The 18,750-nt window shown below is 38.3% G+C and overlaps 1 protein-coding gene across 1 annotated transcript in view; it reads right to left on the reverse strand.

Annotated features, from left to right (window-relative positions):
• The window catches only part of LOC306774021 (nck-associated protein 5-like), a gene marked incomplete at its 5' end in the record, with an annotated part of 155,014 nt that overhangs the window by 25,032 nt on the left and 111,232 nt on the right, over positions 1 to 18,750 (reverse strand). The window contains 5 exons of the mRNA XM_079263990.1: positions 5,115 to 5,234; positions 5,367 to 5,405; positions 8,895 to 8,963; positions 12,231 to 12,398; positions 15,873 to 15,963. Of these exons, the coding sequence (XP_079120116.1) occupies positions 5,115 to 5,234; positions 5,367 to 5,405; positions 8,895 to 8,963; positions 12,231 to 12,398; positions 15,873 to 15,963 (487 nt within the window). The remainder of the gene's footprint in view (positions 1 to 5,114; positions 5,235 to 5,366; positions 5,406 to 8,894; positions 8,964 to 12,230; positions 12,399 to 15,872; positions 15,964 to 18,750) is intronic.

Consider the following 18,750-nt stretch of genomic DNA (forward strand, 5'->3'; position numbering starts at 1 on the left):
CTGTGTCGCAGGGGCCTCTGATCTTATCGTGGGGTGCAGGATTTCACCTCCTCAGCATCCTCATCAAGGATTCAGTCAATAATGTCACAGGGTCAAAGATAGTCGAAAGAAACGGTAGATGACAAGACTGGCTTTTTGAGGTTCAAGGCCGAGATCAAAGTCAAACATGTTGATTATTAAGTTTCTGTTAATGCGGGGAATACTGTGATATATCATGAAAATACAGGACTTTTAGCCTTTTTAAATGATTACTAGAGGCCAGTAGGAAACTTTTGTGAGCCTTATTGAGGAGAAGAACAAGTGCTTCTTTCTTCTGTTCTTGTTTTATTTTTTGCTTTTGTTTCGACAGCGGTCATATTTCAAGATAATGAATAGCAGCCTAGAATAGCAGCGATAGGCAGTTTCCAAGCAAAATCACTCAGTATTGGCACCAGCTGTCAAAAACACATTGGTGGAACCATTCAGCAACACACCCACACACATAACAGCAGCCGCAGAAAGAGAACAGACAGAAACATCTTTCTGTGCACAACGCTCACCTGCATCATGTGATCGACAGTCCGACTTTCCTCGGCTTTTGCACTATTTTTTGTCTGTTTGTTTGACATTGATTTTTATGTTTTGTGTTTACCTGATGTCCCAGGGTTTTTTACTTTTGTTGTTCAGCTTTCTGTTCCTGCCTTCTCCATGCCAGCTTTCTTCAGTATGTTGAATTAAATGGCAGGATTTTTTGAGATGTGACAAACAGGATTCTAAATTGTGGTACATTTTGTTTAAATCACATATTTGCAGGGCTTGTGTTCGTCACACATTATACCTTACCTCTGTTGTACCAGACTGTTTGTTTAGTTTTGTTAGGATGGTATGAACTGTTTTGCTAAAATAACTAATTATTTTACTGCAGCAAGAAATGGTATTCCTTCTTTAAAATTCCTTTTTTTTTGGTTATAGTCCCACATATCCGAATCAGTAATATGTGCCTACAACCTGTTAAATTACATGAGCACTAATGAGGTCATGCATAGTGTGTTCTGTGGCTTTGAGTTCGATTACAAAAAAACAAAACAAAAAAAAACCCCCCAAAAAAACAAGCATTTGTCCTAGTAATGGGTGACTCATGCACTTGCCTGTCATATTTAATGAGCAGCATTACCAACTGATAGTGTACACCTTGCCTGGCATAGCGCCTGGTTGAAAAACAGCCCTATTTTTTTCACCTTTTTCTTTTCCTTTTTTTGTTTAATTTTCAGCATTCCCCATTCAGGATGAATGTGTGACATTTTTAAGAAACCAACTCACTGAAAGCCAGTGGAGTTGCATATCTGGTACCGTTCCTATAGACAGCATTATGGTTCTTTACCAGGGGAACTTGAGAAGCCCAAAGGGAACCAGGAAACATTTAATTACTGATAAGCAAAAGGTCCAGATACAGGATGGGAAATTGAACACTTATAAGGTTGATTAAGTCTCCTTCTGCTTGAGGCTTGATGGAAAAAAAAAAAATAAGAAGAAGCAGAAATAAAAAAAAAAAAAACTGTCCTGATTATTTCATATCCTATTAGAAACTCTGCTCTAATGGTTTAAGCCAGTCAGAAAATAAAATGTATTCAAAATGACAAACAACTGCAGAACCAATAAACTAATTGCCCTGTTAACAAAGAAAACGCAAATAAAGTACTTAAATATATTTGTTTGATTACTGCCTGACCTGCTTCTCTAAAATACATGTGTGGCTAGTTAGCTTAGCACCAAGACTTTAAATAAGGGGAGATATGTTTTTTTATTTATTTATTTTTTTTCCCCAACAGAAAGGAAAAAAGGATCCCATAACAATTTACAAGTTGGCAGGGAAGATTTAGATGTTTTAATCCACAGAAATACAAACACAAAATGACAACAAATATTCAGTTACCCCTGCTAGCTTTCTTTCACCAACCAGACCGTTAGCCTAGCTTAGCTTAGTTACCTAGCCTTAGTTTGACTAATAGCACTTCAGAATTTCACAACACAGACTTGAATGTTTTAATTCACAAAGATACAAAAAACAATATGATAAACTGCTTAAGTTAGTTTACATATTCTACGGGAATTCAAAGCTTTGTTCTCAGTCTCGAGGCCGCAAGAAGAAGTAAAATGTTCTTTTTGTGTGGTCAATTAATACTTATGAGAAGCTCCATCTGGAATGGGGTTAAGATCACAGCTGGTGGTGTCTGTGCTGTTATGTGCAATGAACCCGGTTATTCCACATTTAATGAGAAACTTCATGTGTGGCAGGGGGGGTGTGTACACAGCTGTTTAAAGGCCATGTGATTAAAAATGTTCATACTTTCTCACCACCTTGACTAGCTGTCAAAAAACAAACAGTTTAATCTGCATTAGCAAACATTTCAGAAGCGACAAATGTCCACTTCATGCTTGTCCGTGTTTACTACCCCCACCTCAAATGTCCGACCAATCAGACAATACTTCTTGGAGCCCAACAAGAAAAAAGCTCTGTCAACCTCATGCGTCAAGAACTGTCTTCAACCACATCTGCGAGAACAAAATGATGTCAATTTTTTCTTGGGGCCTCAAGAACATGAAAAAAATTTGAGCTTCTCATTGTGTATATATCAGGCTTTACTTTGCTCCTGTTAGCAGTCTTTTTCCCTGCGTGCTAAGGTAATCAGCTGCTTTCTTCAGGATAAAATGGTGTCACTCTGATGATTTTTTATTTTATTTGTTTTTATTTGTTTCCAGAGTGCAGAGAAAATTGGCTCAACTGAGACCTGCCATCACAGTGTATTATGAGGTAATAATGTGAAATAAAATAGATCTTTTTTATGTAAATGCACAATTTTTTGTGGCATGCACCATGAATTATAAGGTGGTAAGAGTTAAACATTTTTGCTATTATTTGGGGGAGGTATGCATGTATTCATTATGGAGATATACAATTAAGCCATAATGTCTAGTTGTAGCTTCAAGGCAAAGAAACAGAGCGATGTTGATCCTCTTTTAACTTTCTGAACAAACAAAAATGTTGCAAAATAGGTATCATAAATAGATTTTCAGCGGGATGTTTCCATCCTCTATGACGTAAATAAATATAGCTGTTTTTAATCTGCTCACCCACACATGACTGCTCTGAACATCTGGAGTGATCACATCATGATTAATTCTTACCTTGAATCACTCGTTTAGTTGTGAAAAAGCTTGAGATTGAATTTTATTCTTTGACACTAAATTCACTCATTGCGCCACACTTTAAATGCATGCATTAAATGATTTCTGTCCCTCTGACCCATGACTTGTATATTTATATACAGACATTCAACCCCAGCCTTCTATTAGCACATTTTCATTTTCATCTGAATTCCATTTAGATGGTGGGAAAGAAAATTCTCAGCCCAGCGCTACTGTGATACAGCTCTATCATGTTTCTGTGTTTCTTGCATTTTCACCGACATTCCCACTCTTGGTCCCCATAGTGATATCATCAATATCTCATTTCAGATCTTTTATAATCCAGGATCATGCAATGGTTCTCCCAGTTTAATCAGTGGCAGCTAGAAACCGACAGGCTTTTTAATGCATTCATAGCCATATTGTTTCTTTCTACTTTCTTTTCTAGACTTTTTTTTACTTCTCATGCTGCCCTCAGTTTGTCACCTCTGCCTTCTTGTCATGTTGGCACCCCTGCGTCTCTGTTCTTTTTTTCTCTATTTCCATTTTCACCCTCCTGTGCTTCATCTCTTTCCTTCACTTCTTGCTCGTCTCTTCTGGTTTACTCTTCTTGTCTTGGTAGACTGACAAGCTCATTGTCCCTTCCTTTTTCCTTTGGCATCTTGCTATTTTCGGACTGGCAGTGAAGAACCCTGCAGCAATTTGCTCAATTATGTGAAATCCTACTTTCAAGCTTCACACTGCGATCCTATTGCACAGCTGACATGAGATAGGTACAACTAACAGCGGCGGCAGGTCAGTCTTTCTCACAATTACACCTTATAGAACCAGCTGGAATGCTCGCATGGACACTTTTCAGTAAATTGCTGCTTTCCAAGGACCAATCGGATGACCCAAGGCAATTTTCAGCTGAAGAATGTCCAGTTAGTGTAGAAAACAAGTACAAAGCTGAATGTTTGATGGCCACAAAAGTAGAACATTAAACTGTAGTTCTTGTGCTGCCGGTATGCAGTAAAATCCAAACCTTTTAGATGGTTAGGCTATATAAATTGGATCCTTGCACACCAGTCCTTACAATGCACATTACTCCTTCAAACCACAAGATCACTGTGCCAGTCTTGTGCTACATTGTAAGGACATGTTTAAGATGGTTATCAAACAAAAACAAGAGACTTTCCTCTATTTATTCATTTTTTTTGAAAAACTGAAAAACAGAGCAAAACAGCTTCTGAGCGAGCAAAGTGAATCATAAGATTTTTTTAAGCAAATGCAGTAATTTTAAACTGCACTCTTGTGAATAGCAAGCAGGGGGCGACTGCACTGGTAGTGAAATGAAGATTTGCAAACTAGTGTTTCATTGAGTGATTGCCTGAGTGAACATTTTGAAGTAGCAAGCCATGAACCCATTTATAAAGTGACTTTTTTTTAACAGATTGCAAATAAAGAAACAGAACGTGTATAATTATGATATCTGATTTACCTGGTCTCTGTTGATGTTTTACCACATTTGAATATTAGGTTCCCAGAAATAAATAAAAGTTGAACTTCGTCAAATTCTGTTTTAGAATTTTTTTCTTTATGTCATAAACTGTTAAATCTCATGTAAACTTTTTACAAAAAGAAAGTAAAGGTGTGTTTGGTTAATTATTTCCCCTCGGGGAAGAATAAAGTATTCTCATATTATTTTGCCCCATATTATATTATACATTGCTGAAAAGCGAAACAAGACACCCTGTTAATAAGACGCCTTAACAAGATATACTTTTGTTAAGGTTATGGTTCTGTGGAAAGGGCAACACAGCTAAATGTGAGTGACCAGTGCCACTGAAGCCAGTGGCAATCCCGTATCTCCAGCAACTGGGACCATCTTCCAGGATAATGCTTAGCTGACCAAGAAAAATCAGACTACATCCATGTTTTGTAGGCAAGTTATGATAGAAATGGTTTACCTGGAGAAGCAGGTCTGAGGCAGGTTTGATCCTCTGCTGGAACAAAATGCTCAGTGCCCGATTCTGCTGCTCCAGGTCAAAAACTCTTGTTCGCAGCTTCAGACACTCCTCTCTCAGATCCTGATACAGCAGCAACACAGAACCAATACAAGTGAGGCATAGTTTAGGTATTTAGGTGGAAATATAACAAATGTAACATCCAAATGCATGAAATTGATCAACAATTCCTTTGCAATAAAAAGGGAAACAAACCTTCTGGGTGAGAAGTGCCTGCACAACTTGATTGGCAACCTTAGGGGAGATGAAAAAAAGAAATGTTTCATTTCATAAAGCTTGGACATGGTATGACCCGCATAGGTCTTACTACACACAAGTTTGCTCAGCCAATTTGTACTTAATATGAGTTACTATAACAATAAAACAAAGACGGTGGCACATAATACTCAAGTGCCTTTCTTTTCGTTTCTTAAATGTGTGTCTCTTACTCATTTGTACAATATCTCTTCTACAACTCCTGCTTCCTAATGGTTGTATTGACACAGTGGGTTGATGTAGGAGCAGAAGTACGCCTGACTTAAGTGCTGTTGTGCCTTAGCCTTGGTCTCACAGCGGCTCACACCCTCCCGCATCCCAGACCACAAGGCAGATGAAGAAGCAGCTCCGATTACTGTGCATTGATTGCTCATTAATAGTGTGTGAAGCCACATCGGCTCTTTTGAGTGCGCCCGCTCTGAGTTATTGAATGAGGGTAAACATGGTGAAATGAGCCCTGCTCCTAGCTACCGATTTGCCTGCTGTACAATCGCCAGGTGATCAAACAAATTTGAGTTAACAGGCTTTGATCTGGATGGCAGACACTGTATGATTTGGACGCAAGCAGGTCAGTGACAAACAAGCATGGCCACATACTCAAATTTAGACAGTTGGACTGTCCTGCGTGAAAAAAAAAATCCTCCTTGTTAGAAGGGCAAGCTCAATGTTTGCCACTGTTGTTCTGTGCAGTAGTTAGAAGGTCACATACACTCTCTCCATCATTAGTGTGGGGTCATTACCAAAGCTTCCCCTCGACAAGAGTCAAACATAAAGCAAAACTCTTGTCAAATAAACACAACAAAGATGAGTTGAGTTATCTTTGTGAGGGTGAGAAAGCAGAATGTTGACTGGGGCTGAGTTAGTCATAAACACAGTCCATAGTGGATGTAATGGCTGTATCAGATTAAACTTAGTTTCAATCCTCATTCTCTTCTCTCTTTCATCGCCAAGTCTTTCCTATCCTGCGGGAAAATCTGCTCAGTCTTCAGAGGGCATCGATTCTGGGACAAATTGGGAAACTTATCCCTGTTGGACCTGCTTCCCTGTGGCACCACTTCCCTGCCTGTCTCCCTCCACTCTGAAGTGATCCAGATGCTCTGCTGACAGTTAGTCAGCTTCATCCGCCTAATGCAGATCCCTAAACAGCCATTCGCAAGCTTTCGCAAATAACCTGAGGACACAGAAGCACCATTCTTATGTCCATGATTGCTTCAGTTACACCAGCTCACATCAGGTTGAAGCTATTTAACTGCTTTCATCTGTTTATTACAGAACAAATACATGTCCAAACAATCGCTACTAGAAGCAGTTGTCAGCTTTATTAGCAGCTCACTTCAGAAAATATCTCATTCGTCGTCTGTGATTGTGGTTCATATTAGCAAAGCACAAACGAAAAAATAAAGAACACATTAAAAAACACTCTGCAAACCATTTAAATCTTATTTTTAATTAACAATATTAAGAAATTATATAAGGAGCTCTGAGAACTCTAACACCATTAAAAAGTAACAACTCTAGCGGAAATTTCTGCATGAGTTCAGGAATACCAATATAAAACATCATTAAGTAATCTGGTTAATCACTGAACCGACAAATTAGGGTTGAATCTACTTCTCTAACCTTTAAACCAAGAGAAACCCCGTTGTTTGCCCTAAAAGAAAAAAAGCTTGATTAAGGTTCTCTGTGTAAGTTTTAGGGCAATCTATTGGGAAAAAAAAAAAAAGCAGCAGCATGTTTTCCTTTGATTTGTGCATTACTACCTTAAAATAAAACAACAATAAAAACTTTCTGTACAATGTTATGAGTCAGTCTTTTTTCTCCCATTTTAACATGTGGGTTGACTTATCTTATTTTCATATGTTTTCAGGTTTGGATAAAGTCCTCTCCAGGGTTACCAAATAGTAGCAAGACACTTATGTATGTCCGTGGGACTTGTAGTTCTGGGATTCAACAAAGCAATAAGGTTATTGCTTCATGATTTATATGGTGTCATTTCCACACCACATGTCAACAATGCAGCTGCCACATACTTTAAAGTGCTGCAAGTGATAGCCACCAACTAACCCAAATGACCAAAGGAGAAATGCAAAGCCTTCAAACTTACATGAATGAGCCCAACTCACCGCAATGCCCAATAAATGAAGATGGGATGCCATTCAGATGGAACTCCATTGGTTTATTTACTCCATAGAATGACAAAACCCATAAACATGAGTCACAGTCTGCTGATTCCAAGGTAATGTGTGTTCTCCTCATTCGGTCATTCTTTTTCTAGACTGCTTAATCCAATTCAGGGTCACGGAGGAAGCTGGAACATATCCAAACAATTCTACCCTGGACAGGTCGCCAGGCTGTCACAGAGAGACAAATAACCACTAATGCTCACACAACCACGTCTTTGGATGGTGGAAGGAAGATGAAGAGCATGGAGAGAACCCACACATACATGGAAAAAAACCCACACAAAAAGGTTACAATTCAAAGCCCACCCCAGCTGAGGCTCAAACCTGTGACCTTGTTGCGGTGAGGTGGCAGTGCTAAACAGCACACCACCATGCAGCTGCATTTGCTGCTCAAAACCTCAAAATATAAAAGAATGACATTCTCCGTCACACTAATGTATGCAGACTATGTTTTTATTTTTCAAATACACTTTTCAATTGATGCCTTAGTTTGGGATTAAAGCGGAGTGGGGGAGGAGCGAGGGTGTTCAGTTGGCAGCAGTTTGTAAAATATACCACCACGTAGGTACTACAGACCTTATGCTGAGGTGAAGTGGTAAACTTGCTAATGAGCTTGCAAATGTGTTTATTTATTACACAAATCAAAAGCCAGCTTTAGTGCTCTTTTTAGTGGCTTTTGTTTCAGTTTAAGGACTAAGTGAATGTCATTTTGCAGGACAACCTCCTGTCATGGGCCTTCTGGTTGCAGTCCCACAACCATTTTGATCAGTATTTACTAGTTACCAGTTAGAAGAAAGGTCCTAAAGCAGCAACAATGACAACACATATATAGGTAAAGATTTTGCAGCTTTTTTATTGGAACATTTCCCTTTGAGAATTACAGGATCTGTGTCCTTGTTTCTGTGCAGATTTGCTCTTTACACCATTTTTTCTATTTAATATAAAGTTTAAATAGTTTTTATTTGCATTGTTTTTTCACACAGGGTCTGCAGTCTTTTATTTCAATAAGAGTTCAAAAATATTAGTTGGAAAATATGGGATGCTGTCCCTTTCCTTCTGCCTTAAACTTGCTAGTATGCAATATTCCTCTTTTTGACTGACATCCCATGATATTCACAAGCTCTTTAACAACCTCCTGTACGATACAATTTAAGCTATTGCGGCAAATAAAATTCAACAAAGACATGGACATTTGAAGGTAAAGAAAAATGAATAAAAAATAATCATTGATGTCATATTGCATTTGAATGCATCCCAAAACGAGGCAAACGCATACTGCACTCACCTCATCTAGACAGCGTTCATACTGCTCCCTTTGGCTCTCATTCTCCAAAGCCAGGGCAGAGTTCTCGTCCTACAAAGAACAACAAGCTTTAGTTGCATGTGAAACAATCCAGCAAGAAAGATGGAGACAAAAAACAAACAAACAAGAGGAGCGCCAGTGAAGAGGATGCTTCCCCCACAAAGGTCATATGTCAACTTGAACCAGGATGGCCAATAAAAAATTACCAAGTGTAACGGAGAAAAAGGTCAAGGGGATGGAAGTTATGATGCTGAACTTTTGGGCAGCAGGAGTTTGGACCTAATAAGAATATCTCCTCAACTTGTGAAGCGTTAAGGCGGTGCTCTATTGATCTTTGGGAGTTTCCAATTTGTCAGCGATGGGCTGCGTATTAGAAGCTGTCAGCCTCCTCGCTTCTCTCACCCTCTGACCTTTAGTAGAAACTAACAAACCCTTGATGAAAACATGGGGAAGATAATTACAACCTAAAACATTCTAGGGATGCCATCTCTGATGAAACATTGGCTAACTATACTTTTAAAGCAACGAGGAATTTATGGGTCCATACCGAAGTCATTACGGCACTTCTGAGGTCTATTTTTGGGAGGAACCTGTAGGAGGGAAATCCCTCGACATCTTGCTCATCATTTGTGTCAGAGCCTGCATTAAACAAGTATTATCTTATGCAAGAGAAGGTAAAAGAACATGACCTGTAATTGCCTGTAGAATTAGTCAGTGGTGCGCCTACACAAGAGTGTTTTTTCTTCCATAAACATTAACATTAGGTAAAGTTTGACACGAGTACATAGACGATTCAAGTTCAGCTCCTAATTATTAATAAATGCAACACAGCTTTGAACTTTAAATATGATCTGTTTTTGCTGACTGCACAAAAGGTTCATTTGAGTGTTCTTCCATTGTGTTTTACTATTAACCAAGCTTCTGAAAATGTATATAAAAAATAGCTTTTAAACTTATGACATTTATGTTTGCAGAGAGACATTTTGTCCTTCTGACAGACTTGTTGAAGGTGTATGTTGTTAAAGAATGAGCTGGTAAGGGAAATACATGAGCAGAGGCGAGTGCTTGGCAACTGGTCCAAACGCCAACTTTCCCAGTACAGAGATCACAGAATAAAGCCAACCAAACTGAATATATGAAACAGGTGAGTCTGCAATTGAAAACAGAAAGTTAAGATGATAAGAAATGATCAACACAAGATCTTGATTTAAAACTGCTAATTGTAAACATTTTCAACCTTATTTTTACATCCATTGAAAGCATAACTAAATGTACTTCAGTGTATGTTCTATATCACAGTGTAAACACACATTCAACACACAAAAAATAATATTGTAACAAAACTTATGGATCTGAGCACCGCAACAACACACCTGACTGGATAATTTAAGCGCCCTGACTGAGATATAAAAGAGTTCATACATATATGATGGTGCCAGAGCATTTAAAACCCTAAAAGCTTGCCATAAAAATCTGAAAATCTATTCTAAAATGGGCAGAGGGTCAGTAAGGATAACTGGGGTAGTGTGTACACGTTATTCCAGTTTAGAGATGTGATTGAAAGAGATGGTAGAGATGACTGATCTGAACCAGTGTAAGGAATCACAACTTTGTTGTGTGTTTTTTTGTTATTTTTTTACGTTTGCACAACTGTTTTGAAGTCATTATTAGAAAAGTATGGCTTCACTTTGGCCAACATTTCTAGCTGGGAAAAAATAGTTTTGACAACAGAACTGATCTGCTTGTCAAATTTGAATATTTTCATTGAGGATTTTTAGCAATCAAGGTCTCCAGGGAATCAGAACTTCTAGTTTTAATACACAGTCTTCATAACAAATACAACAACAAGAAGATTCTTTTTCTGAACAATTTATTCTAAGAAAACAGCAACAGGCCAAACACTAGTCCTTCAGGTAGCCCACCAAAGAGAGTCAGAGAAGAAGAAAATTCACAAAGCTGTCCAGAAAAGGTCCCAATGTGACATACTGGGAGCCGTGAAAACAACATACTAAAAGAAACTGAAACAGAAAGGTTTTGGGGAGGTTTGCCACTCCAAAAACCTTTCAAATTGAATAAATCCACTATAAATGTAAAAAAAAAAAAAAAAAAATCAAGGTAATAAAAGAAAAAAGAAATTAGCTAGAAGGTAGTTGGGATGCATTTCATCTCTTCTGCAAGACAATCAAGAGGATATAATTTTGAAATCCATATTAAGATCTTAAACACTTTTCATGCAGAATGTTTGTCACGTACTCTTTATAAACTTAAAAGTAATTTGAGCATTGATTTCCTTATCATACCAGATGTGAGACGGTTAACACACATTTCTCCCCAAACGTGGCCATGTCAATTTTGGGCTCCAGTTGTCGTCTGCAGTGCGTTTCTGCCAAGCTAATGAACAGTATCAGTTTCGCTGCAGGAACAGGAGCCAGGGAGAGCTTACTTAGTGTCAGTGGAGTTTATGCGCAATGTGGAGCAGTGATGCATTGCTTGTGTTTCACTCTTCCTGCTGTAGCTGGAGGCATATCCATCACCCATACAGCCAAATGGAATAAAAAATGCCTGACAAGTTTTAATAAAGCCATTTACGATGTAATGTTTAAGGAATGTGCTGTGTGGATGGATCACCAGGACAAACTGACCAGACTTCCTACCATATCCGGTAAATCATCGTCTACTTTACAATAATTAGGGTCTATTTTCCATCAGGGATTCCTCATTGTTGCATTGGTAACTGTCTTTTTGAGAGTGGCCTTTCTGAATCAATCTTAACTAAGACACCTTTATTTCTGACCCTCCTGAATACTTTTAATATCATAGGATGCCACATGGAGTCACATGGGAATAAATTATTCCGACTAATATGACTAGAGGCCTAATTTAATTAAGTCTGAGTCCTTTAATTGCTGGGGAGATCTTCGAGAATGTGTCCGGTGGCTTTAGCACAAACAATCTAGTTGGATTGCTATGGCTTGCACTCCCTCTTCAGAGCTTAGGGCAGAGTGCAGCTCAAATCCCCCAACGCAGAGATAAACAAACCAAAGCTGGAGTGCAGCCTGCGGCCCCAGCAGTGGCTCCCACAGGATGACTTTGCTCTCAGAACGGAGAGGACTGGAGGATTTGATGAGCTGTCACGCTTTTAGACACAACTTAGCAAGTCTGACAACTGGCAGACTGTCTGGCCACGTAGGATAGGAAGTGTTGGCTGAGAGTGTCAATATGAGGAGGAGAGTGATAGCAGTCACACAAAGAAGATGGTATGCAGAAGAAGATGAGACATATGAATTTAGGGAAAAGAGGAGGTGGTGAGGTTGCTACCTCTAGAGTCTTCAGACGACCCAGAAGGAGTCTTGTTTTGTCTTTGTCTTCTTCAGCTTGGCCGGTGTCGTTCTCGGCATCCTGCGTCAGCTCCGCCTTGGTTCCCGCCTGGGAGCTGCTCTCCTCTGGGCCATCACACTGTTTCTGCACCTCCTCGGACAGTTTATCCTGAGGCAAAGTGAATGTTTTGAGGTTAGAGGCGTGAAGTATAGTTATATAAAAAACAAAAAAAGGAATTTGGCAAAAAGAAACCAAAGCAGACGGGAGGAGAGCATCCAAAGGAGGAATTAATGTTACAGACAAAGATGAAAATCAGGGAAGGAGCCGTGAAAGGCAGGAATCAGAGGGATGTGAGAGGCAGAAAGTCGAGAGGATCAGATGAGCAGATGGAGCAGCAGACTCCATAAAAGAACCCTGAAATGTCCCCTAATCCTTAATCATGTTTCACTTGTTTTCTAAAGAGAGGCAATGACCTTCAGGACTCTTTTTGTCTATAATCTGGGATCCAACAACTCTGCTTTCCCTTCCTATCTCCCCTCTCTGTCTCATGTTTGTTTTCTCAGCTTCCTTGCATCTGTAATCATTAATTACTGGTGGTAATTAGATACTAATTAGGCAATGAATGATTGGTGAGTACCAAACTGGAGAAAGAAACAGGGAGAATGCAGTATGACTCGACAGATTATTCCTGGTTTTCCTTGGAATCTCTTACTTTCTTATAATCAGATTAATATGTTGACTTTCAAGAGGTAGTAGCCTGATGTTGCTTTAGGTTTTTGTCATTTTTGATGGACACTTTCCTTTCATTGCATTGTAATAGAGAGGAAAAATATGCCTTATATGCCTAATATAATTAGCTTGAGCGAGTCAGTGTGTGCACACGGGGTCTTCTGTAGAGAAGGCTGAAGCACTGCAGAGAGAGAATGACTAATGAATTATATTTGTTCAAATTTAAATACTCCCAATTTCACAGGTTAAAAAGTTTTGAATTAAATGTGACAGTTCAAATTAAAATGGGATCTTGTTTTGTGTGGTTTTCTATATTCCATATTTTGGTGTGTAGCTTTTTTTGGTTTTGTTTTCAAACTGTGTTCAAATTAACTAAAAATTTCTTTTTACAAATGTTCCCTGGGACAGATGTGGTGTCTTAGCTTGGCCTGTTAAAGAATACCAAGGTGTCTTAAACAGACGTAAGCTTGCTGTACCATATTTTCTTTACTCTAATTTGGGAAATCCGCTGTTTTTCTTGCTGGTTTCATAAAAGACTGAATTATGACCATATGGCTTGTATTTATTGATTAGGAAGAAGTAGTGTTGAGTTTGCATTTGGGATAAAAATATTGTAATATATATTACTTTTTTATGGAAATAATGTGTATTGCAGTCCAGGGTCAGCCAGTTTGGCTTTACAGTTGTGGGCGGTGTTATTGATTTGATGATGCACGCTTTGGCTTAAGAAGTTAATAAAGTTCTATCTTCATTTGACTCTCAGTTTGGATTTTAATATTTTGGGGCTGTTATTTCTGTCATAAATATTAAACACACAGTATTATCTTAAAGACAGAAAGCAGAGTTTGTATTGGAAGGGATTGCGGTAACTAGCTAATTGTGTTAGCTAGCTAGTTAGCTAGCCAGCTACAACATAAGCTAGTTCTTTTTCCAATCTTAACACTATTTGAATGCATTATATAAAATGGTGCCTTTGAGCATTAAATAACCCTTTAAATCAGAAACTATACGACTAAAAAAGGGAATACTGCACTTAGCTGCAGCCTTAATTGGCTACAATAAAACATTTGTGCTCTTATCCTCTTGTATAAACTCATTAAATGCTGCATTTTCACAGTTTTTTCATGCATCTCTGTCATATATCACTGTGCACATGCATTTCAGTTCTTTATCCCCAGCTGAGCTCTGGCAGATGACTGTCAACGATGAAGATAAATAATGTGCTGGAGAAACTTGAGCTTTGCTCCTGTGATGGATGTCTGCAGCTCAGGTTTTAGTCTCCGAATGCTGCTCGTGAAGCTGCTTCTGCTTCCTAATGTGAATCCTTCAGAGCATTTTGTTTTCCTATATTGGGTTTTCAATCTTGTTTGATCCCATCAGACAATTTTGTTTAAGACAATACATTATAGTTGCGCTTTTATTTTCTTTTTGTTTGCTTGTGAAGTCTGGTTGGGCTAGAGAGACAGCTCATCAGACAGCATTAAAGGGCTCTGTAATAATCTCCGCAGAGAGTGAGTGTGTTGTTGGAGAGGGGAGGGAACCTTGTTCTTCCCGCTGCCCTTTCAAGTAATTGAGTTTGGCTGTTGAATACACAGCATGCAGCTGCAGCAGGAGCCGTCACCGTGCACAAGGAGCTCAGTTATACAGTGGCTGAGAGTCTAATGATAAATCCATGTTTGTTTTCTTTGGCAGTCGGATCACAGGATTAAAAAATGTGTACATGTGGCTTTATATTGCACATCAGTGCTGATATGAAGAGCTTATACTCAATTAATGTTCATGAGTTGAGAGAAATCTTTGCGCTGTGATATGTTCAATTGTAAATAGTTATCTTGGATTGAACCCAGGTACATGCAGTTTAAACTGCACTTCCAATAAAGATCCTGACTGTTTCTCCTCAATATGATCATTTTCTAGCACAGAGATTTGCATATTTCATGAAAGAAAATTACACTTTTTGCACTCAGGAAACCTTGAAGACATCTTTATATTCTCATGGCCGTTAATCCCACTCAGTGCAATTTAAAAGTAATTGAGCACCTGATTTCTCTTTTAATCTGACTTTTAATCACACTCATCATAAGGGATTTAATATTCTCCTGGTTTTTGTAGCTTCATAAAGATGTAACTTTATGTGGTCTTAGCTTTTCTTTTTTTTTTTTTTTTTTTTTTTCTAAGTCTTTTCTAAGTCAACAAATAAATACATTACACATAGCTGGAAGGGAAAGTGGGTTTTCCCTGTGATAACTCAGAACAAATGTAAATTCTTTCGACTGCTCAGGTCAATCCCCGCAGCAGTTTTGCAGCATTTTTGTTTCTATAACAGGTTCGGTCTAGTTTTTATCAAAAAATGTGAATCGCTGAGGTAAAAATTTTGAATTTGCAAAGCGATCACTGCTGCATCAGGAAACAAATCCAGGAACTAATAAACTTAATTTATTTTTTCAAGACAATCCTTGCCATCAGAGTAGTGACCAATAGGCAAATTCTGGTGGTTAAAAGTGAACCCTATGCGAAAGTGCCAGAAATTGCAGTTCTCCTCTCATACACTAGGGGCTCCAAAACAGAGCAAATCCCTTTGGACTCCAATTTTTAAAAAGCCAACTTCACAGCAGAATCAATGTTTACATGTTTCCAGTCTGGTACAAACATGAGCTCAGAGTTTGCTCGATGTCAATCATCCACCCCCCTACTCACAGCCCCCCTCTCAGCTCTACCTCTTTCACCATATTTGTATTTCCTGGGAGAGATGACACGCATGATGCTACTAAGATGGCGACGGTAGGAGCTGCCAACCAAGCTTCAATTCAACTCTTCAGAAGCCTGAAGTTGACGTCAACGAGGCTCCATCCATCTTTCGAAATACAGTCTGTGGTTGTGACCAAAGGATGAGAGGTACACTCTTAGTTTTACCTTATAGGCCTTCATGATGTCCACTGTGTCCACAGCAGTCTGCTCCAGGACGCCCTGATTCTGCAGCAGCGACCGCACCGTCTCTTCCATCCTGCACACAGAGCACACTAGCAAGTTAAGACCAGAGATAACCTAACCACTACTACTTTTACAGGATGATTCATTCTGAATCATGGCTTATTAGGATAATATTTGGAGAATTGTACACCAGCTATGAGATCTTTACATCTGTGAGGAGTTCAGAGACCTTGGCCAACTGATTCTGAAGTCAGCAGGGATTTTACCACAACCTCAAAAAACAGACACTTCGAGAGAAAGCGATACCAAGTGAATGCAAACAGTATTCATCTTTGGTAACTCATTTGGAGTCAGCTTCTTTTTATGCTCATTAACTGCATGTGGTTAATGAAGAGATGAGAAGAATATGAAGAGTTAATCAAGAGATGCATCTCTTTCATCATTTAAGCCTCGTTGTGTTCATTTGACCAAACGTCTTGAGTAAATGGGCCTTTACTTTAGGTATTACAAAGTTGCATGTGTCATTGTCTCATTTTGACAAATATCTCGCCCAAAATAATCATTTCAATCCAAACCACAGTGTTTGTTTGACTATAAATAACCTATTTTAAATGAATGTGACCTTTAATTCAACCTAAACAATATATTTAGGACCAAAAGAATATTAAAAAGTTTTGGTCCATATGGAATAGCCTTTGTATTTGGTCATTCAATAAAAAAAAAAAACCTGTTCTATATCTAAAGCTGAGGATTTTCCTGTGAACTGTGACCCCAATCTAAATTGTCATTCAGTTTAAATGCCTAAAATGATGTGATGCCAGAGACATAAGCAGCTTCAAAGTGATTATCAGACACTTAGGTCCTGCTGAAATCATCTGAAATGGGATCTTCAAACCTTATAAGAAGTTTATTTCTTGATAAGCATCATTGCATCCCCCAATTTGAGTTGCTTTTAATACTTTTCATAAGTGTGCCCACACAAACACATACACAAATGGTTCCCCGGTATAAATGGAAAGAGAAATAGGCTGGGTCCTTGCCAGGAGTGCAAGATGGTAGACTTGTAATGTTTTTGGATGGATTCCAACATTTGCTGTCTTCCATCTGCAGGGAATACGTCCTAGTACAAAATGTCCAACCATATTACTGTCTTACTTATTGTATAATATTTCATTGGTGCGTCCACTGCAAGCAAGCCTGCTGATGAATGGAATTAGGTGTGATCACACATACACACACCTTGATGTCCTTGAGCATCAAGGACTGGTCTGTTCCAAACAATTTGTGTTTCTTTGTTGTGCTGCTAACACTGCATGCAAAACAGAAGCCAAAGGGTGCTTATGAAAATGGGTCTGCTACCGTTTTCCATCTGAGTAACATTCACAGACCATCTACCACACCACAAGATCCAGTATGAGTGAAAACACTGGACCTGGCTTAGAAACAATGAAACAAAATAACATTAAGGAGCTGCGTAGATTAGGCACCTTTTTTAATGAAGGGACAAAAGGTAGCGTTTCAACACTGTCAAGTGGGAATGATCTGACTTTAATGATACTCCCCTGCTGTTAAACCTCTGTGGTTTAAATAAAAAGACTTGCATGACAACGTTGAAACTAAAAAGAAAGTAAACATTCTCCATTCTCTAGCATTCTCCACCTAGTATGTTGCACAGCATTTGCATTAGCAAGGACAACCCTTCCTTGTCCATCTGTCACCATGACTCATGTGCTTGTGAGTGTGATAGAAAATCTTGTACTGCTTGTTAAGCCAAGGAAAAAGTTCATGAATCATGAATGAGTTTAATAAACTCATTCACACATGCACAGTAAGTGTTATCAGAACAAGAATGTAATTTCCAGGACAAAAAGTAGCACATAATATATAGAAATTGTTAGTGTGGACAAGTGGATCATTTTCAAAAAATAACCCAGAGAGAAGATCTTCGAGTTCAAAAAGTTTACAAAAAATGTCATTTGAAAATGAAGTCAGTATGACTTAGAAAAACAAAAAGACTTTTCATCATGTTTTACAGGATCAGTAGCATAATATTTTCATGGAGCACGACAGTTTGTATATTTGTCAAAAACTAAATGTCACCTACAGAATCAAAGAGATTGCTGCAAGAAAGCAAAGACGCAAGCTAATTTCACTTTTGTACTATTTCAATGCAAGGCATTACATCATTTGTCACTTGTATTCTCATCAAATTCTGTGTGTTTCTTTGATGTTCAGAACAAATTTAAAGAGAAATGTCTGATAACGATCATGGTAAAAGAAAACAATCACACACGCATTGCAAGATACAGCCCTAAAAGCTGTACTTGAAAAATTAAACAAGCATAAACAAACACTTTGAACGGTGCCCGCTGTATTTTAAAGGTCCTATGAACTGTATTATTTCCCACATGATTGTTTTTTTTTTTCAATGAATAAATACATAATTAAAACTGCATGATTTGTGATGAAATGCTAGCTTTGCTTAGCCAAACCTAGCTTAATTTAGCTTAAATCCTGGTAGCTGATAGAAAATACTTCTTGAGTATAGCTTTGAATGTCACATCCTTTCAAACCTAAATCTTGCTACTGTTGTTCAAACATAGTTTTTTAATTGAAACTTAACTATTTTAGGTGTTATTTTTCATGCTTATACACTGTGGGCACATTGATAGCAATGCTAACAATCCTTAAAACACTGCTTTAGCGTATATTACATTTTAGTTATTTTCAGAACAAGATTTTGAATGAAAAATATTCTACCAAAGTGATAAATGTGCCAGTGTTTACATATGTTTTGTTATATCTGCTGTACAGTGAAGTAGGTAAAATTAAGTGCAGGCAGAGAGGCAGGACAGGGAAG

Source organism: Telmatherina bonti (assembly GCF_933228915.1).
Source record: "Telmatherina bonti genome assembly, chromosome: 24".
NCBI lineage: Eukaryota > Metazoa > Chordata > Actinopteri > Atheriniformes > Telmatherinidae > Telmatherina > Telmatherina bonti.